The following is a 21,334-nucleotide window of genomic DNA, read 5'->3' on the forward strand; positions in this document are numbered from 1 at the left end:
ACAACCAACTTAGGAAAGCGTACATGATCCGTGTGATGTGGAAGACACTCTGCAGGTGACCACGTGTGACTTATGAAAGAATGCCACGGCCCAAACCGTCACATTCTGTTATGTCCGAGAAGCGAAAGAAGAAACACTCTATATCAGAGGGAAAAAGAAAGAAACCCCACATGGGAAAGTAAAAGAGACAGCATCCAGTGCCACGAGGGTAGGAGAAGGAGGGCAGGCAGGGAGCTCGGGGGCAGAGGGCCAGAGGCCCGCCTGAACACTACCGCTGACCGTCACGCAACAGGAAAGACAAGAGCATCAGGCTCTCTCAGCATCAACTTCTCTTAACGGTAAATGCTTCTAACCCCAAAGATGCTCCCAGCCTTCTATGTGCTGAATGTCTTTTCTCTGAAGAAAAGACGGTGCCAGTGGATGGCGGCCCCGTTTCAGAACTCTTGCTTCGGACGTCTCCCCACACTCTCCCCTCCCACTGTGCTGTTTCTTGGTACTACCCACTTAGGAAGTCAGCACTGAGGGCACCACAGACTGAGGGACACACCCAGAAGAACGTAGAGGGAAGAAGAAAGGCCAACTTCTCTGCCATCTGTCTCAAACCGCACCCGAGAGACCCCAAGAGCCCTCCTCTTCTTCTGAACACATCTCCCTGCGCCGAGATAACTGCCCAGTGAATCTCAAAGTCAACGAGGCTGAGTCCCTGGGAGAGACAGTACAGAGATCCCCCTGGGTCCCTGGTTTGGGAACACTGCTCGTCAGTGTCGGGAAGAGGCCAGCACCCTCTTGGGCCACGTTGCGGTTCCCAGACTGCCCTGGTCAGCTACACGGCAGGTGTACCTCGAAGCACATCCTGACGTTGTCCTTCCTCTAGAGCACGGCTGAAGCACACGGGACCCCAGGGCGGCCACCGTGGCCTGGGGGTGGTAAGCAGGGGACACAGTACTGAGCTCCACGCTCTCTGCTCGTTCCTTGAGGGAAGGGGGATCCCTTGCACCACCCACCGTCTGATGCTTCTGTTCCAGTCCTCCTTCCGCCTGGAGGGTCTTTCCCATCGTCTGGTCAGACTGTCACTCAAACCCAGTCCAACACAGTCTGAGGGCCCCTTCCTTAGTGACCCCATTCCCGACACCCCCCCACCCCTGCTGGACCCCCAGCACAGTGGCCACAGCTCCTCTATGCTGGGACACACCTATATTTCTGCCAAGCCCACGTGTGTCTAACATGTGCATCTGTATGCCTGGCTCCTTCCTTCTACGTGGCTGGTGAACTCTCTGTTCTGGTTCATTCCATTATCCTTTCACTGGTTATCCAGTGTGCACACCGCGTAACACCAGAAACACAGGCCTGACAGAATCAGGTCGGGGATCCCAAGGTTGCTTGGCAAGCGCCAAGGTAAGTGCACGGAGGAGGCCGGGGACCTGTGCGGGGGCTGGCATAGATCCACAAAAAGACGGGAATCTGAACCAAGTAAGGGCAATGGGAACAGGGCAAGGACAGGCTCAAGGGCACTTCTTCACAAGCAGACCTGGGAAAAACCGTTACAGACTGGATGCAGGAGGGGTCAAAGAAAACCCCCGGGGTAAACATCCGCTGCCAGAAGAGGTCTCCATACCCCTCTGCTCCGATGACTCCAAAATCCATGGCCAGCAGCCCTGAGCCCCTCCTGGGCCAGCTCAGAGCCCCACGGGAGAGGCCACATTTCTCTTTACTGCCATCCAATCTCCCATGGCTACTCCAACCCATCTCCCATGGCTGGTTCTGCACCCAGCGTGTCACCGCTCTCTCCTGGGCCATCTGCTCAGAAGCCCACTCTCATTCCAGCCCACAGCTGCCAAGGACTTCCGCACACCCTTTCCAGCACCCCAGGCTCCCCACCAAGATCGTCTTCTGAGGGAGGGCTGTGTGTGCAGCCCTGAACACGAAGCCGTGGCCAGGGATACCCAGTCAAGTGGAGCAGCACACGAGGCCCTTCCTGGGCCAGACCTACTGAGGCCTGGCTACATGCACCATAAGAGGGGCCAGAGCTGCCTGAGAGCAGAAGTGTGAGTTACCCTCGTCCATAAAGGTCTAAATGTGATGATGGAAGACTGCCCTCTGTAAAGGTCTAAATGTGATGACAGAAGACTGCCCTCTCCCACCCACACCCCCCAAATCCCAGTGCTTTTCAAACTTGGTTACAAACACAGGCAGCTTGGCACCTGTGATGTTTAGACAAAACACACTTAAAGCAACAAAGAACTCCCACCTACCTGCTGGAAAATGCAGAGATTAGGAAAGGTCCTAGAGATGTCCAGTTTAATAAGCTCCAAGCTGGCTTCTCGGTCTGCGGCGGAAAACCCGGCATCTATCAAAAGACAGGGAATCGGGAATCTCAGAGGTGGGCACGCACAACCACACCAAGGCTCTAAGTGTGACAGGGGTGGTCACGGGCCCGATTACACGGGAGCCAGCACGGTGCTCTGTGGGCTTCTGAAGAGCAAAACCTCAGAGCACCAGCTGAGGCCGGACTGTCATCAGGGATTTCCCAGCATCTAAAGTTCAAATGTCACCCGATGTTACCGGACAGCAGCAAGAGTCCGTGGAAGGGTGGACAAGGAAGGGAATATACATGAAACGCACCTTTCTTGGCTCGTAAACATTAGCGGTGTGAACTCAGAATGTGTGGCAGTTACCGCAGGGAAACAGTCCTGCATACTATTTCTGACAAATATTCACAAATAACTGGTTTTGAATTTTGGAATTCCAGTATGACACGGACAGTTTAAACACAGATCAGCAAACGCGACACCATTAAGCACCAGCAATAATCATTCCTGGGCATTGGGCCTTCTAAAAGCATCACTTAGCAAATGTGCAGGGCTCCTGTCTCCCTGCAGAAGTTCCCAAGCTCCTGTCAGAGCCAACATTCGACCAGTCCTGGGGGCTAGGCTGCTAAAATCACGGGAACCGTGAAATCACAGCAGTTACAACTGGCCCTCCGGCCTGTCTGCACACAAATGCATCTCAGGAATTGGTCTTTTTCATAAGCTTTTCTTCAACTGGTTTCTTCTAAGAAAAAAAAATCCGGTGCGCCTTGGTGGCTCAGCCATTAAGCATCTGTCTTCAGCTAGGGTCATGATTCTCAGGATACTGGGATCGAGTCCCGCATCAGGCTCCCTGTTCAGCAGGTAGTCTGCTTCTCCCTCTTCCACTCCCTTTCCCTCTGCCTGATGCTCCTCTGCTCATGTTCTCTCTCTCTGTCAAATAATAAATAAAATCTTTTTAAAAAAGAAAATAAATCCCTTTTCCCATGAACCTTTTTATAAATGTGCACCAACCACTATTTCAGTGCCAGAAAGTTGGCTGTGTCATAAACAGTGACACACGACAGACCCACGTAGCCTCCCAGGTTGAGCATGGTATGTACCTTCGTTCTCTGCCTCAGAGCCTCCTGTGCTGAAGGACCGCCACCTCTCCTTGGCTCGGGCAAGACAGATGTCGAAGAGCTCTGAAAGAGAAGCCTCAGGGTGAGTACCACAGGCATGTAGGAGTCTGTGTCCCCAAAGCCCGGGCAAGCAAATGACCAACTTGTTCCAATGGTTACAGGTTGGTCTCAAACTGCATACTCAGAAGGCCACGTGAGTAAGTCCCCAACACGGCTTCTGAGGACGTCAGCACATACTAAGGAAGAAGTCACAAAGTATTAGCACGATGCTGAGTGCAAGCTTCAACAACACAACACGCCCCTACCACACTTCTGTTCTGACTCGTGTCTGAGCTTACTGCCTCACTAGACTGTGAGCCCCTGGGCGGGGTGAGATGTAAAGGTTTCTCCCTCGCCTACGCAGCGAGGTCGATCGGCACGGGGACAACAGAGAGCAACACAATCAATGAACACCAGACGATGGACGATGGAGGGAAGCAGAGCCCAGCAGAGACCCATGTGGCTCCAGAGAAAGACAGGAGGTGGCCGCTAGCACGGGGGCCCAGCCTCCCTCAGCTCACTGCCAGACACAGGGAGGGGGCCAAGCACAGTGGGCAGAGGCTTCACAACACTGGGGCTCTTGCTGGCCGCCAATTCCCGGGAGGAGCCCCCAGAAGGATGGCTCCCAACTTCCCCCACCCCTACAACTTTCTTTTTCAGTAAGTCTTCTCTTTGAGGAGCTTAGAACAGTGAAGTAAGAGCTCATGCTCACAAATTCTGCTGTCATAGCCAGCCCTGTGTGGGTATGTCCACGCCTCACTCCTGAAGGAACCCCATGAGGGCTCTACCCACGGAGACCTCCCCAGCCCCCTGGCCGTTCACCCCAGCCCTGGGTCCCTCATCCACATCGGCGTCGCTATGAGCACTGATGGATGACAAAGACTTTAACTGCAGCTACCCAGAGAATTTCTGTCACTTTATTTTTCCCACCATTACTTCTGGAATATACAACAGAGCACCCTGCCTTCCAGAGAGTTCACGCTATTTTATTAAAACATAAGCCAAGTTGTAGGAACCGTACTGTGATCCAACAAGGGAAATCTTGATTAATTACTTTTTCCAGCCTTGTTAAAGATCTGAGTCACAACACGCAGGTCGGCCGGGGCAGAAGAGGGTACAACTGTGAAATGTAACTTCATACTATTATCCCTGAACAAAAAGGTCTGGGGAACCTCTGCCCACTCTCAACGTTCCAGGAGGTGGGCTTGGCTTGGAGATGGATGGAAACCACCACCTGGCCCCCAAACACTGGGAACCACTGGCCAGAAGAGGTATGAGATGGTTCAAGCACAGAAGCCAGCAGCCTCAGACAAAAACGAGTTGAAGCGTCAAGTCCCACAGGTGTCTCTGTCCTTTACTGTGGTGTCTGCTGTGATGAGGGGGCAGCAAACACACCTTCCTCTCAGACCTGGGTACAAAGCCCAAGGCTGACTTCCCTGAGAGCAAAGGCTCAGTAACGTACTACACCGACTTTCTAGAAGTTTCCAATCTTACAAGCATAACCTTCAAGAGCTAATCTCCAGGGGTTCCCAAGATGGAACACAGGCTTCCGACCCAGCCAAGGGTAGCAGAGAATCCTGACTCCAGCCTGCGCTAGGGTGTGGGGCAGTCCTGAACCTTCTCAGAAGGGCTGTTGATGTTAGAGAAGACATCTAAGTAAGCAACAGAACGTGATGCCCAGCCTCACATTCTTATGTTGGCTTAAATATTCAGTAAAACTGAGATTAAGGAGAACCCAAGAAGGTGGCACAGGCATGCACCCCATGGATACTTCCTGAGAGCCTGCCACATGCAGAGGGCTAGGCCGGGCCCAGTGACGGAGCGGAGAGCGTGACAGCTGGGAACGCAGCCTACAGGGCACGTGCTTTCGTGGAGGAAACGGACTCCAGGTAGCCAATCATACAAGAACGATGCGACGTAAATAAAATGAACCGATATCCGCATCGAGACAAACTTTCAAGATATGTAATCGGGGCTGCTGAGCCCCATCTACTCTGACATAGTCCACAGAAGATTCTAATTCTCCTAAAATCAACGCAGGCACCAGTGAGAACCACAGAGACACACCCAGTACCCAGCTCAGCTGTTGCTTGGCTGCTGCTAGAGTTTAGAACATTTTTAAGAACAAGGACTGGGGTAAATGCTCGGTGATTTCTCCAAACTTGTACAAACGATTTCAAAAGTTAAATGTTACATATAATCCTCTAAGGTAAAGAAATTAAAATGGAGCTTGGAGGCAGTCACTAGAAACAGAAACCAGGAACCATCCACACAACCAGCTGATCTTAATCAAGACAGAGAACGCTGCCTGGACAAGGCCACCATTGTGGGGTAAGGTCAAAGTCTTGTAAGATTAAGGAAAAAAAAAAAAAGTAACAGTAATAAAAACACGAACCCTACCTACAAAGAGAAGATACAAATCAGTTTTCCACTTGAATGCCTTCCGTGGGGCGAAAACTGCCACCACCCACAGCAGGAGCACGAAGGGCGGAAGGAAGAGGCTCCTGTCTCGGCAGCCGAGACTGCGGGCAGGCAGAGAAGTGTCTCAGCTCCTGGTGTCTAGCTCCCTCTGGGCACACAGCCTCGTGGGCTGCGGGGCGCAGAGTGGGAAGCCAGTCCAGGGTGCACAGCTGCTAGGGTACGACCACCTGCATGCCGCACGAGGCATCCGGGGAGACAAAGAGCCCAAAGAAAGAGGAATACCTACACATCTCCACCTCCCCCTGGATGGCAGCTACCAGGACTCAGGGACCCCGCCTGGCATGGGAGCTGTCCTTCTACGGTGCTTACAGATCAGCCGCCTGGAACAAAATGCTGCCAAAAACCCCACTGCACCCCAACCACAAGGCCTCCAGAAAGAACACCCGCCTCTCTTCCACTCCCACGTCCCCACCAAGCTGGATTTCCACAGCACCTGGAGGAAAGATACTGACATGACCCAGCCCACCACTGCTCTGCAAACTCTCTGTGCCCCCTTGTCTGTTCCGGGAAGAGGACAGGTATCAGGAGGAAGGCAGGCATCTGCTCAGAACTCCCGGGTAACAGAAGCAGGGAGGAGTGACCCTGGCTGCCCTGCTGTCTCTCCCTCCTGGAGGACCCAGTTACCAGGCCTCTCAAAGACACGACTTCAGGGCAGCAGCTGCCTCTCTTCCTCACGGGGCAGAGGGTACGGGGGAAGCCAGAGGACTGGGGCTGGAAGGTGGCAGGGGGGAAAGGATCCATTCTCCAAGCCTGGGATCAGGCAAGCTACTCACCATGGGTGATGTTTAACTCGTTGCCAATGGCTAAGCTCCAGACTTTGCCTCTCACACTGGGAGGGATCCCCTGCCACCAGAGATCTCGAACTTTCCTAGAGCACCACCTGCACAAAAACAGAAGCATGGATTTATGAGTTTTTTCTCAGTGAAGAAACATCCGACCACCCGTGCACCTAGCCCCAGACCAGAAAATCAGGGGACAGAGTTTTGCACGTACAGTCCCCACCCTCAGGGAGCCGCGGTCCCATGCTCCAGAGGCCAGGAGATCAACGACAACGGTTGTGACAGGGACACCAAGGGCCCCGTGTGAGCAGGGAGGGCGCTGTTCTGGAGCTGAATCCTATGTGACCAGCCCCAGTTTAAGCAGGTAAAGGGAAGGGCTTTCTGAGCAGAAGGCAGGGAATGAGAAACAGCCTGGGCCGCTGCAGGAACTGCAGACAGCTGGGCACAGTGCAGGGAGCCCCGAGAGCCCAGCAGCTGGCCACCACACCCCGCACGCAGGCTGGTCACTGGGAAGTAAGCCCCACCAGCAGTGGAGCCGCGGAGGCCTGAGGGCCACGAGGCACATGCATGGCCCACAGCGGGGACTGCCGCCAGCTGGGGCTAATGTAAAGGGGACGGGGCTCAGCTGGGGCTTCTCGGCACAGTGCCGGGGGGAGAGGGGGGCGTGGGGGGGCGGGAGGGAACAGCAGGGGCTGCTGCGACTGATTCTGCCCTTACCTGTGGAACCCAGAGCAGATTCCTTCTCCCTTCTGCCCTGCAGCTGCTGAGACCCTCCCCCGGGAGGCGTTGTGAAGGTCAAGTGGGACAGAGCACTGGGGCACCCAGCTGGAGCCCTGAACACGGGCTGCTGTGTAAGTGCCCACATCTAGCTCACACCAAGGATCGGGCAGGGCAGGAGGCACCAGGAGTGGAGGGGCAGGAGGCATTTTGTAGCCACACAGGGAGACAGCCCAGGGGTTCTGAGCACCCCCATTCTTTTCCTGGGTCCCCTTTGAGAGAAAATATTTCCTGAGAATGTCCAGCATATTAAAGACACCTAGAAAAGTGGGCTTCAGGAATAGCTTGTTTTCCCGTCAGAGAGCCTCAACAGGGCCGTCTGACCCCTGTAACAAGAGCTAGGAACACCAGAGCGAGGAAAGTGCCAGAAGCAAGTCCCCAACATCCTGACATCTGCTTTAGGTGGAAAGGGACAAGCCTACAGGGAAACTCCCATCCAAGCTCCCCGGTGGCGCCCGCTAACGGACCAAGACCCAGAAGAAGCCACTCGCCTCTGCACGTGGCCCTAGGGACTGCTGTCTGCACACTGCCCCTCCCCATTCTGAATGTGCAAGGACAGATCTCTTGTTGTAAATGGGTGTTAGGATGACAGCAGGTGTCAGGCTCTGCTGGGTACTGGCCACTGGGAAATGTCATCAAAGACCCCATCCCCAGCCTCAGACAGAAGACATCAGATGCTGGAGCAGATGGGTGCAGTGTACCCAGGGGTCAGCCACAGTCCCCTGGGCAGGAATGTCTTCCCCAAGGAAGTACGAGCTTTAAAGAACAAAGAGTTAGCTGGAGGAGGTATTACAGGACAAGGGCACTCTAAGCAGAGGGCATGGAACATGTAAAGGTCCTGCAGCTGCCTAAAGAGAGGGGTCATCAAGGCAGGAGAGCTAGAAGGTGAGCCTAGATGGGAAGTGTTATCTCACAAAAGTTCCCACCAGGTAAGCAAAGGAACTCACACTGTATACAGAGCAGCAGGAAGTCATGGACATTCTACACTAAAGGGCGGGGGATGACACAGACCTGGGCTTTAGAAGGTTCCTCTGGATACGAAGCAAAGACAACCTGGGGGTCGGATGAGGGCTGTCCCAGTGTCCCAGCAGGGAACGGCAGGGGTGAACTGAGGTGGGGAGGGAGACCCCACACCACAAAAACGTGAAGGGTAAATTCACCGAAGGCTGTGACGGGAGCTCCAGTTCACACCGCCGCTAACGGCAGGTTCTAGAGGGAACTGCTAAGCCATCTAGCAGTACCCGCCACACAACAGCTTACATTGTTTCCCAGTTAGGCAAAATCTCGTTGTTCCAGGTGAGGACGGCGTTGCCGATGCTCTCCTCCAGGCGGCACCTCTCCTCCAGCTGCCTTCTCCTCCGCTGGGCCTCCTTCAGCTCTGCAAACGGCGACGGCAAACGAGGATAGAGCATCGGTTAACTGACACCTGCCGCTTGCACACAGGGTGACCTGGCTCAGAGTCATGCTGTGAAACACCCAGAAGACGCCACCAAAGTGGGCCGTGATGCCACCCTCCCAACTACCGTTCTGGGCCTCTCAGGGTGTGGGACACTTAGGCCTTATCCACCTCTCGCTAAGCTTTTTAAGAAGAACGCGCAGACAGAAGGGCATGTGAGTGAGAACAGGGTTCAGCCACCTCAGGAGAGAAACCCAAAAAACTCCCTGCCCAGCCAACCTGGAACACTGCCGACCACCAGGCGCCCCCGGGCCCCCTGCCCAGTCCCCTTCCCCACTGAGCCTCTAGCCTCACCTCTCACAGCTCGGGCACAAGTCATAGCGTGGGAGGAGCAACTTGGAGAAATCTCACGCATCTTAAACTACACGTGCTTTTTGCTATTTCTTCTACTGAGCTATTTCGCAGTTTATCACGCTATTTCTTTTACTAAAACAACATGCAGCATCTTAGCCATTCTGCACGTACAACTGCAGCATGGGGTACATTCACATGGTTGTGCGCCACCCGCCACTCCAGAACTTTCTCATCTTCCCTGACAGAAGCTCACCACCACTCTACTCTCCAGTTCTATGATTCTCACTGCTCTGGGGCTTCAGGTCAGCAAAATCTTACAATACGCGTACTTTAGTGAGTAGCTTACGTCGCTGAGCCCTCCAGGTCTGTCCATGCTCTAGCAGGTGGCAGAACATCCTTCCAGTTTATGCTGAATTAATACTGTGGGGTGGGCCACACTGTGTTTATTATGTATACTTTTTTAAACATGCTGGCGTCTTAGGGTTTTTAAATGCTGCACAGGATTTCATCAAATCCAATGACATCGTCTTGTAAATGAGGAAAGTGGAGGCCAGAGAGGGGAGGAAGTTTGCTCATCACCTCATCACCTCGGACTGAAGCTTTCCCCAGCCTAGCACTTCTGTCCTAAAGGGTCTCTTTTCTCATGTAAATTCATGGTATTACCTCCTTGGAGAAAGTTACTGGGAATGGATAGTGGAAACATGCTTTTGATAAAAAACAAAAATTTCAAAATATTTAGGCATTCACCAAAGTTCAGGATCTAGGGCGCCAGGAGGTAAAAAAAAAATCTCCGGAAAGACACGCAATCTTGTGGTGTCTGACATAAGCAGCAACACGTGTGAGAGCCGTTACCTCGTTTCTTGGCCTGAACCACCATTTCCTCGTACTGCTGCCTGTGTTTCTGGGCTTCTTCAGCTGGCTTCGCTGGGAGATTTCTTGACAAAAAACAAAGGATTTCTACTATTACAAACATCAAATAAAAGTCTTTGAAAAACAAAATTTGAGAATTACTTACTAAAAAAAATGAAAAACTCAAAAGACCAAAAAACTACATTTGTTAAGATGACCCAAGACATAGCAATTTCTTAAACTAAAAAGATTTAATTACAGAAGTAAAACAAGCTCAGTATTTTCAAAAATCTGATGTACAAAGTTAGTAGAAGGAAAGGAACAGCTGCCCATAAACACTTGATCTTCTGGTATTTTTCACCCCAGTCTCCAGAACAACTGCGAGCTGAGCATGGCACCCAGACAGTTGTCACACTTTCTGAGAAGCAGGGACCCCAAGGACAGGTGTCGCACATACGGAGAAATCCGCTCTCCGACCAGTTCCTCCAGGGTGCAAGCTTTCTATTAGCTACTGGCTCATCTGTGTTCTTTTACATAAAATGTGTGTCACAGTTCTGAGCATATAAATGGGGTGTGCAACTTCAAATCCTGAGTGAAAACCTCAAACGCATGGGCTACTTCAGAAAGTCAATCTGCAGGCACTTGACAGCTGGGGCAGCAAGGTCAGGCTGGTATGCTCCCCACACAGCACAGCCTGCTTTCTGGCATATTCCGAATGACTGCCCGCTTTTCTGCCAAAAGCCATGGCACCTTCTCCCACAGGCCCTGTTTCTGAGAGTGCTGGGAGGGTGTTCCCGAATGGGCTCTTCCCGGGTCCCTCTCCATCCTTCTAACCCGGCATTGCAGGGACTCTCTCCCCATCCACCACACGTTCACCAGGCCCAAAGCCCAAGAGTTAATGTTACAAGACTCATTTCTGGGTGGCTCAGTTAGTTGGGCGTCCGACTCTTGATTTCGGCTTAAGGACGAGATCTTGGGGTCATGAGATTGAACCTCACAGCGGGCACTGCTCTTGGCATGGAGTCTGCTTGGGATTCTTTCTCTCCCTCTCTCCCCCCCACTCACACATGTGCGCGCTCTCTAAATAAGTAAATAAATAGAAAAATAAAAACTTACTCCCCCCAAAAAAGACTATGACCCACTTCTGCAGATTTCAGGGTGGGCAGGGACCTAAGAGACCACTGTCTTAACAAGCTCTCTTTCACCCTCTTTCCAAAGCTGTGGGATCGTCCTATTCAAACACAATGTTCACAGAAGCTCAGAACTTAAAAAGAGACTGGCTGTGGCCTGGGACAATGCAGCAGTCCCTTTACCTCACTGATGCCTTCAAACGTGATCTGTAAACCAGTCATCAAAGCCCATCTCATCTGTCAACAGACACTGGAGGCCCTGGGACACCAAAGGTGGGTCCGTGTACAGCAGACCTCCAAGAAGCCAGCAGGCCAGGCCAGGAGCTGACCCACCATGCTGGGGTGTCCCCGCAACACCCCCCCTTTGCAGGACACTTCTCTGTGTTTCTTGCCATTACGAGTCAGCCCATAATCTACAGTGGCTACTGAAGTATTTCTAAATGCTAAATTACAATGAAAAACCATCTGAATGGAAAACCTTGGTCAAAACTTCTGTGTTAAAGGACAGTTTTGCAAACTGGTTATTATTATTATCATAGAACACACGTTAACATAGGGAATAATGAGGAACTGAGGATTTTAATATGTACCAGGGGTTACGCTTCTTCCCTCAAGTGACCTGAGCTCTTATTCTAACACAATGTGATCAACAAATTGTGCTTATCTACTAAAACAAACATTCTAGGGATTCTAAGAATCTTTTGTAGACTCACGCTGGTCTGTCTTCCAGGATGAGAGCGGTAGTGGACAGTGGCTCAAAATCAAGATTCTTCCTCACATTCTGCTTTGGAGAGGGTGGCTTGCTAGGTCGTCCAGCCTTGTCTTCATATTCCTGGGACAAAGAAACAATGGGTAACTCTAGGCCTAGCCAGTTCTGATATTATGAAGTCCCTCCAAGCACAAGAGAGCTGTTTTGTAATGAGGTCCTTTAAGCCATTTTGAGGGTAGCATATTGAAAATATTTCCTTTTTGAAAGGAAACACTGCCAACTGGAGGGGTCGGTCATATAGATCTGAAGTGAGGACTGCAGCTGCCCCTGCTGCTGGAGGCATGGGGGGGGGTCACTGAGGTCCACCATCCCAGCAGCCCCCCTAGGCTCTATGCTTCTCCGGGATAAGAGCTGTCTTCTGGCTTCTGGATGATGCCAACTTCTACTGGTTATTGCAGTGGCCACTGGGAAACTCAGAGCCATAGCATTCGTCTGACCCCTGGCTTCATCCCCTACACGCTTCCAACCCAAATTTCAAACCCCTTTCCTTTTATCTCATGGCATTTTATACGTTTTCGTTAGCCCTTCCAACAGTTTCCAACATGAGGAAAAGGTTAAACGTTTTTTGCAGAAAATGATTAGAAGTGTTTCTTTTCGTAGATCTATTTTTTAAGAACAGCTGACTCAATGTTACCTTAGTGTCAGGTGCACAACATAGTGATTCAGCCAGTGTGGTTGCCACGTCTCACCATGAACGCTATGACAACATCACGATGTTCCCTGTGCTGGGTCTTTTGTTCCCATGATTTACTCGTGTCCTAACTGGGAGCATGTGTCTCCCACTCAGTCCCTCCGCCCCCACGCCCCCCTGGCAAGCATCAGTGTGTTCTCTGTACTTATGGGTCTGCTTCTGCTTTTTGTTTATTCATTTGTTTTGGTTTTTACATTCCACATCTCAATGAGATCAGATGGTATTTGTCTTTCTCAGTCTGATTTCTTTCACTCAGCATAACACACTCCAGGCCCATCCACGATGTTGCAAATGCGGTTCCATTTTCTTAAGAGCGGGAGCATAAAAAAAAAAAATTCTTTAACATCTTTGTATGAAGCCGTCACTGCAAGTGGTTACGTAAATACTGGTGCTACAAGCAGACTCACTAGCACTGGGTCACTGATTTGTCCCATGAACTATAGCCAAAGGCTTGGTCACACCTGGTGACCCACATTCCCAATGCCCAACCAGTGGAGTTCCGGGAGTCAAGTAAGTTGGAACCAAAGAGTCTGGCTTCTGGAACAGCGTGTGCGTTGTGTGCCTGTGCATGTGTGTGCACGTGTGCGTGTGTGTGCACGTGTGCGCACGCACACATATGTGCACGCCCTTAGCCCTCTGCCAAAGAGAAAAACAAAACAATACTTTCTTATTGCCTATGTTACAGAGAAGGCTCTTGGGACCCTCCTGCTCGAGGGAAGACCATCTAACTGCCAAGACAGGAAAACGAATGAGCAGTTAACCCACGATTTAAATAACCATTCCAGATAACAACAGAAGAAATATCATGAGCAGAAAGCCATTAATTGCTAAAGGAATTAAATCGACACTAGCTGCCAAGGGGCTGTTACTAGTAACATTATTTGGCCAGCAATTATTCCCTCAGCCAAAAGAGCCTATAGAAGCCTCTAAAAAGTAGAAAGGCGCATTTGTTTCCTCAAAACACACAGGCAGCAAGATGGGGCACCCGAAGAAGCAGGTGGGTGGGGCAGTTTCTGTGCATCTGGGTGTGCAAGATTACATGCTGTCACCGTCTACCCTGAAATGGTCCCACTAAAACACCAAAATGACTCCTACCTACCCCAAACTGAGAAAACAGACTCCCTCCTTCATGGAGTCAACATCTGAGCACACACGTTTTCAGGCACTCACACAGCCACTGAGCCACTGGAAGCTTCACATCTAGCACCAGGATGTCAGAGTCTTGAATTTTAGAGACAATCTACCCAAAGCTGTGTGTTAAGAAAGATTCTGAGACATGCTGGATTTTAACAAGAGTTAGTCCTGAATGCCCCGTAAGGTGCTACTCACCTGCTGACCACGGAGGCGAAAGATGGCAACCCCAAGTTAAATGTCCCAGAACACGGACACCCATTTCCATTTGCTTTTGTGTGCTTTACACACACAGTCTCATTCTAGCTCTGTGGCAGTCTCACCCCATTCTACAGACAGGGTAATTGAGGCTCAGAGTGAAGTGCCTTACCCCCCAAGTACACAGCCAGCAAGGGGCTGGCGTTGGCCATTCTGCCACTCTGCACCAGCCCAACCTCTTTGTGATTACACTCAAACAGGTATGCAGTTTTAGAGAGAAAAGGCCCAGTTCTACATGGGTTAAGTGCAGCCACTGGAGCCAGATGGGGGTGGGAACAAATTCAGATCCACCGAGAACCAGCTGCGGCCTCCAGCAAAGCCCTTACTTGGAATCCCTGAGCTTCATGTCCACACGTCCAGCCGTACAAACCAGAGAGGGCTATCTAAGGAACAGGGAGAAGCTTTGTGCACAGAAAGTTCTCAATAAAGGGTAGTCCTGGCTGCTGAATGCCGTACCCCTAAGCCTGAAACAAGCGTATAAAAAAAGAAAAAGAAAAACAGAAAAAAAGAGAAAGCAAGCAGGCCACCAGCCCTAGGGCCAAACAATCACGGAGCCCTGCAAAGTCTGCAAACAGCACAAATACAGAAAGGAGTAAAAGTAACCAAATGCCTTGATTTGCAAGGAAAAAATATCAGATCCCTTCAGTTAGTGCTCAGAAACTCTTGTCACAACAACACGCACCACCGCACCGCGAAGGAGCCGAGAGCTTTGCGAGAACCTGACACACACGTCAGCGTGACTTCGCCTTCCCACCAGCCCTCTGAGCCAGGAGCCGCCTCTGTCCCCACGTCGCAGATGGAAGGTGCAGGCCCAGCTGTCAGTGACCAGCCTGCTGGGGAGCGGGGGACCTGGGGACAGGAGACACGCAAGCAGCCACACTTCCCAGGACTCTAGAATACCTGAGAGCCACTCATAGACACAATGCAGAAGTAATTCGGTCATTCACATTCTAAGAAAAGCTTTCAACCATGACAGAAACCTGTAATACTGAATTAAGGGCAGAGGTAGGGCAAATACTTCTGTTTTAACCACATAAAGCACTGCATGATTAAAAAAAAAAGAGAGAGGTGGCTTGTCCTACCCATACTTGAAATTGCAGGGAAAGCCTTTCCAGAACTCCAAAAAGCACTGCTGGTGTGAATGTCGTTGGAACGTTGGAAATGGTCACAGGTCTCGCTCCACACCTAGTTCTTCCAGAGCCTCACACGGAGGTGTCAACAATTAGCTCATTTTCCCAATGCGACAAACTGACTTTAGAAACCAGAAAGGACTGACTGCCCTTTTCTGCTGCCTGACGGTCACCACCACGGGCCACACACCTGCTCCTGAGAAGGGCCCATCCCTACCCACCCTGCCTCACTGCCTGGTGTCCCCACCTGGCTGAGGGTACAGAGGGACAGATGTACACAATGGCCAAGAAGGGCCTGACTCCCTCAGGAACTGGGGTGGTCCCAAGAGGCTCATGTGACCTTGCCCAAGTGGATTCTGTGACAGACACATAAAACCTGGAGAAGTCTAAAGTCCAAAGGACTTGCTCCTGATCTTCCTGAGGATCCCAACCATTTAACTGAGAAAGCTGTGGCTGTCTGAAAGCATCCTGGGAACAGAAAAGATAAGGATGCCGAATTCTGGCCCACTCTGACCCAGAGCTGGGTTTACCAGTTGGCTCCATATTCCTAAGACCAGGGAAGTCTTGTCCCCTCCCCTCAGTTGGAAATCCGAATCACCCACAGCCTCTGTTTGCCCTGATTGCATAAATTTGTCTAAGCACTCAGCAATAAAATCATTGTTTAACCAGGAAAAAAAAAAAAGACAACTATTCACTCCAAGGCTCCTCATCTCCAGAAAGGCTCCCAGGAGGAGGGGAGGTGACGCCCGCTCCAAAGCTACTAGAGCGTGAGCCCCTTCTAGGGGCCAGGCCCAGCCTTAGGCCAGTCTCTCCTCACAAAGTTTCTTCTCTTGTTGGGACCCCTATGGGATCAAGTTTTGATTAGCCCGCAGGGTGCTCAGTACAGATCACCCTGCCCAACACTGCCCAGCCCCAGAGGAAACAGAGAACGGGGCTCTTCAAAGTTCCAGGGATAAATCAGTTTAAGTGGTCATGGTAACATTTTCTTTAAAATCAAACGATAAGAGAAAAAAAAAAAAAAAAGCAGAGTCCACATAATAAGGACAGATTTTTCAGTTCTATACCTAGTTTTATCTCCGTCCAGAGTCTCAACTTAAATTGTGTAAGGCACGGGGGATGGGGGTGTAGGGGGTTGTCAAAAAGGTTTACAGGCCACTCATTAGTCAGCATGGGAGGTCCCAGCCCCTGCCCTGAGGAGTTTACTACCCCACATCCTGCTGGGAAGACCAGACCAAGAGCAGCAACAAACAAACCAGGGGCAGAGCTGTGGGTGTGGTCTGATAACCCAGCAAAGGGTCAGGGTAAAAAGCCAGGACAGTGGAGCAGGGTCCCAACTCCATGCAGGGGCCAACAGCCAAACAGCTTTAGCAGGCAGGAGGAAAATGGAAAGGGCCCTCATCTGCAAAGGGACCACACGGGGCCAGCCCTGAAGGAGACCTAGACCTCAGCCCTGAAGGGGTCTGGGTGGCGCAGTAAGCCGCAGAGCCGAGGAGAGCAGATCAGGAAAACTGCCGTAAGAGAGCAAGGCTGGAGGACTGGGTGTCTACAGCGGCGGGAATCCAGGACAGCATCTCATTGAGGGTGCCTCCCAAGAGAACACAGGACTGGGCAGATTGGGGCTGGACGCTGGAGAGGCATCCTGCCGGCACCAGCCGCAGCCAAGGGACACACAGGAGCAGGCTTGTCCGCGGGTCAGGACCAGTGCATTACATGGGGAATGGTGCTGAGTCCAAGTGCCAAGAGCAAGCTCCCTGGAGCCGGAGGGATGAGCCTCGAGAGAGGAGCTGGACTTGGGGCGACCTGTAAAGTCAACTGTGAGAGGAGCCCGTCTGATGCGACCCGCCACAGGAGCCACAGCCCCCATGTGATTGTGTGATCGGGAGAGCACTGAGGGCGAGGATTAGGGTGACAGACTCCTCAGATACGTTTAACTTGCCATTAAAAAGGAAAAACAAAAGACAGCAGGACAAACAATTGAGAGGAGGAAGAAAAGATCAAGCTTCTGGAATGATGAAAGCATTCCAGGCAGGATGGCAGGAGGGGAGGCCCCCAGGCTGAAAAGAGCACAGCTGTCAGACAAGACCTGTGCTCCAATCCCTGACTCAATTTACACCGTGGCAAGATTAGCCTCTTCCCACAAGAGAGCTAGTGCTGCAGGGACCTCGGCAACAAAGCAAGGCGGGTCATCTCGCGTGATCCCCACAAGACCCACGGTTCACCGCACCACAGTGGCCACACCTTTATGGGCCAAGAGCCCAGGCAGCCTGCAGGGGAAGCACCAGGGGGCCAGCAGCCTAGGTTTCAATCTCAACCTCCTCAATGACCACCACCAGCAGTATGACCTTGAGCACATTCCTTCGCCCTTCCCCTGAGAATGGATTATCAGAGGACAGCCACCGCAGGTGCCCAGAAAATGGCCAGGAATTCTTTCCATTGCCGGGTACTACAAAATCACCCTTCTCAGTATTTCCCCAGCAGGGCCGTGGGGAAACGCAGAGCAAGCAAGAGCCTGGAAAGCCACAGCTGGCTTCACACCTTGCCATCGGTGACACACAGTTCTGGGAGCAGGGGCAGGGAGAGAGGCTCTGGTCTGTTGGGACGTTTAGTGGCCTGTCCAGGTCTCCCAAGGGCTCAGCCTTCCGGGAGGCTGTCCTGGTGACCACCCGCCTGACCTCACAGCAAGGAGACCCCCTGAGGGCCTCCGGGGCTGCTCTCTGGCAGCGAGGTTCCCAGAGAGCATCCCCCTCCTCACCGGAAATGGCATTTGGGAAAGCAACTGTGGGGAACCTCTGTTCAAGACCGTGCTCCTTACAAAACACGCAGAACACCGAGTTAATAGGCGGCCTGGGTAGTGCAATGTCTTAAATACGAACCGGGGCTTCCAGCAAGCCTGGCGGCTGCTGCTGTCTGATCCAACAGGGCGCAGGCTGCCCCCGCCCGCCCCCCGCACGAAGGCTTCCCCCAGCACCCCGGGCAAGGCCCCCTGGCCGGTGAGAGGGGGCCGGGCCTGGCCCGGATCGGAGAACATGCTGCAGTGCCCCGCGGGGCGACAACAATCAGGATGCGGCGGCTCACCCTTCGGCCTCTCACTGCCTCCGCCGATGCCAACCCCCGGGGGAAAATCTCTCACTGCCTCTGCCGAGTCCAACCCCCGGGGGAAAATCTCTCACTGCCTCCGCCGAGGCCGACCCCGGAGGGAAAATCTCGCGGAGCCGCACACACAAAGCCTGCGGGGAGGCTCGCGGGGAACACGACGGCCGCGTGCAAGCCTCAGCTCGTTGGGCAGTGGTGTGCAACACACACACATGCACACGCACCGGGGTGCACCCACGCTAGGCGCCCGGCCGGTGGGCGGGCCGGCCGCACTCACCATGAACGCCGCGGGGCTCAGGGGCGCGCGGCCGGCGGCTCCATGCCCGGGCGGGCTCCGGCTCCGGGGACCTCGGGCGGCGGCTCGGCGCGCGCGCGGGCGGGGGCGGCAGGCCGCTCAGTGGCACGCAGATGCCGCGCCGCCGATGGGATCGTGCGCTCCGCGTCGGCGCGTCAGGCCTGGCTCGCGGGCGGTGGGCAGGGGCTATGGGCGGGGAGGGGCGGGGCTCCCAGCTCCCTCCACCTCCCCGGGGTCCGCCCCCCGCCCGCCGGGACCACGGCCCGCACCCTCAGCAGAGCCGCACCGCACTAGGAAACGCGCGCTCCTCATAAGCAGCGGCGAGACCCCGAGCACGCGGAGCTCCGCTCCCTAGCGCGTCCTGGAATGAGAAACGTGTGTCACCGAACGGAGCTGCAGAACATGTCCGCGCGCCTCCGCTCTGCATAGCGGGCTGAGAGCACACGGTTGCTCATCTTTCTTCCGCAGGAAGGTGCGTCCAGTCCAACGTCAGGGTGCACAGCGAAGCCCATCCCGATGGGAACCTGACGAACGACTGCTGCCGAGAGGGGAAGCTGGGAGGGGCGTTAGGATCCGTGCCGGCAACACCACTGCCCTGTCCTTCAGTGGCACTCACCGAAGCCTGCCGCACAGTGCATCTCAGATGGGAGCATCCCACTACAAACCATACCCCAGCTTACAGGAATCTTTAAAATCGGTGCAGGGGCAAAATTCCTTCCCAGCAGACCATGGGTCCAACGTCCAGGGGTGGACAGACTGGGTCTTGGCCAATGCCAAGACTCCCCGGGGATGGAAATGCACAAGTCTCCGGACTAGGACAAGGAGGCTTCCCCAGCTGACTTGCTGGAGACCAGCATTCCCAAATTGCCACCAGAAACTTCTTCACTGGGAAGAAGCCTAGGATTTCCACCCAGCTGTACTCAAGAAGATGGAGGAGTAACAGGGAGCACGCGCAGACACGGGAATTGCCACAGGTCATTGGCAGATGCAGTCATTTTGGAGGACAGTCTGGCATCCCTCAGGGGCCAGTACACCGACCACACCCCTGGGAACCTGCCCAAGAGAAACAAAACGTCCCTCCACAAAGAGACCTGATGCAAATACTCACAACATGAACTCACATTAACTGAAGACATGGGATGGGCAGGAAGGCTCGGTGCACACGGGCTCTGGACAGGCGAACCCCAAAACATGACCTAAGGTCATCTACAAGATTCCGTTTCTATAAAGTTTCTTTAAAAGGCAAATCTCTAGGGGCACCTGGGTGGCTCAGTGGGTTAGAGCCTCCTCTGCCTTTGGCTCAGGTCGTCGTCTCAGGATCCTGGGATCGAGCCCCGCTTCGGGCTCTCTGCTTGGCAGGGGCCTGCTTTCCTTCCTCTCTCTGCCTGCCTCTCTGCCAGCTTGTGATCTCTGTCTGTCAAATGAATAAATAAGGTCTTTATAAATAAATAAATAAATAAAGGGCAAATCTCTAGAGAGAAAGCAAATTACTGTTTGCCTGGAGCGTGAAGAGGGAACTGCCAACAGGCCTGAGGGAACTTTCTGGAATGAGGAAAACATCCTAATACTGGAGTGCACTGATAGCTGCACAGCTACATTAATTTCCTAAAAATCACTGAACATGGATGAGAAATTGTATAGTAATTATACTTCAATAAAGCTGTTTCAAAAAGTAACAGGAAGATCAAGAGAGAGAGTTTGATTCTGGAAGAAGGATTAAGGAAAGCCTTAGAAATTACTCGAAATTTGGAAGACAAAAGCATTGGAGGGTGGGGTGTCCTTTCACTTCATCCCTGGGCACTTTTAACACATCAGCCAGTTTATTCAGTCCTCCAGGAGGGTGTGCCCATGCTATTTATTACTTTATTAGAGTCCAGAAAATGTGACAGACAACACTAACTTGTAGACTGATGTCCAGTAGAAAGAACAACTCCAGAGGTTATATTTTCTTGTTCCCACCAGGCTGTAGGTTTAAATCCAACCTAACAATCTTGTTCTAATTCCTTTTTTTTGTTTTTATGCCAATAAATGCCTAGTTCTTCAAATGCCCTTGTCATCAATTTTACCATCTCACTCAACTTCTCCATGTTTTAAATGAATTTTTGACCTACGGTCATGAATGAATGAATGAATGAAAAAAAGAAAAAGAGGGAAGGCAGGAGGGAAAGGAGGGAGGGAGGGAGGAGGAAAGGGGGAAAAAGAAAAGGTAAATGTCACGAGAAAACGGCAGAATAACTGTTTTATACCAAGAGAATAAAGAGACAAAAAAGCTAAGGGCAATACACAAGCCTGACTGGATGCCGGTTCATAAGAACAGTGTGGTGCAACTGGGGAAAAGCAGAATGTGGTTTGGTCGTGAACTTGGTCACAGTCACACAGAATTACTGACCATCCCCCTAGGTGTGGCAATAGCCTCATGCTGACCGTAGGACAGCTTCCACTCTGTAGACCTGTATGCTGGCATATTGAGGGGTAAGATGTCACAATACCTGCAACTTACTTTCAAATGGTTCCATGAAAAAAAAAAAAATAGAGGCACGATAATATGAATATCCTAATGTCAGTGACTGTTCCGTCTCAGCGGACTATATATGGTGCTTACTGAATCATTCCTGGAACCCTTCTGTAGGTTTACAGTTTTTCTTCACAAGTGAAAGGGACTATGCAATGTCTGGTGACCGTCCTTCAGATCTTGTCGCAAACAGCAGAAATGCACCCCCTGCCCTGCCCTCCGG

At 52.3% G+C, this 21,334-nt stretch overlaps 1 protein-coding gene across 7 annotated transcripts in view; it reads right to left on the reverse strand.

Annotated features, from left to right (window-relative positions):
• Window positions 1-21,334, reverse strand: part of TBC1D14 (TBC1 domain family member 14) — a 102,548-nt gene that overhangs the window by 19,166 nt on the left and 62,048 nt on the right. For 5 of the 7 annotated variants that reach the window (XR_006605340.1, XM_004772205.3, XM_004772204.3 and 2 more), the window contains 6 exons: window positions 11,946-12,064; window positions 10,106-10,188; window positions 8,764-8,881; window positions 6,721-6,827; window positions 3,410-3,490; window positions 2,253-2,347 (listed from right to left, as the gene is read on the reverse strand). Coding sequence is in view for 6 of the 7 variants with exons in the window: in XM_004772205.3 (XP_004772262.1) it covers window positions 2,253-2,347; window positions 3,410-3,490; window positions 6,721-6,827; window positions 8,764-8,881; window positions 10,106-10,188; window positions 11,946-12,064 (603 nt within the window). In the remaining variant the exon portion in view is untranslated. Of the gene's footprint in view, window positions 1-2,252; window positions 2,348-3,409; window positions 3,491-6,720; window positions 6,828-8,763; window positions 8,882-10,105; window positions 10,189-11,945; window positions 12,067-15,840; window positions 15,846-18,581; window positions 18,683-21,334 lie in introns of those variants that run through there. The other 2 variants (XM_045075367.1, XM_045075360.1) reach the window with 2 other exon arrangements.

The sequence above is a fragment of the Mustela putorius genome, unplaced genomic scaffold, assembly GCF_011764305.1.
Source record: "Mustela putorius furo isolate JIRA1106 unplaced genomic scaffold, ASM1176430v1.1 tig00000083_pilon_pilon_pilon, whole genome shotgun sequence".
In the NCBI taxonomy this organism is placed as follows: Eukaryota; Metazoa; Chordata; class Mammalia; order Carnivora; family Mustelidae; genus Mustela; species Mustela putorius.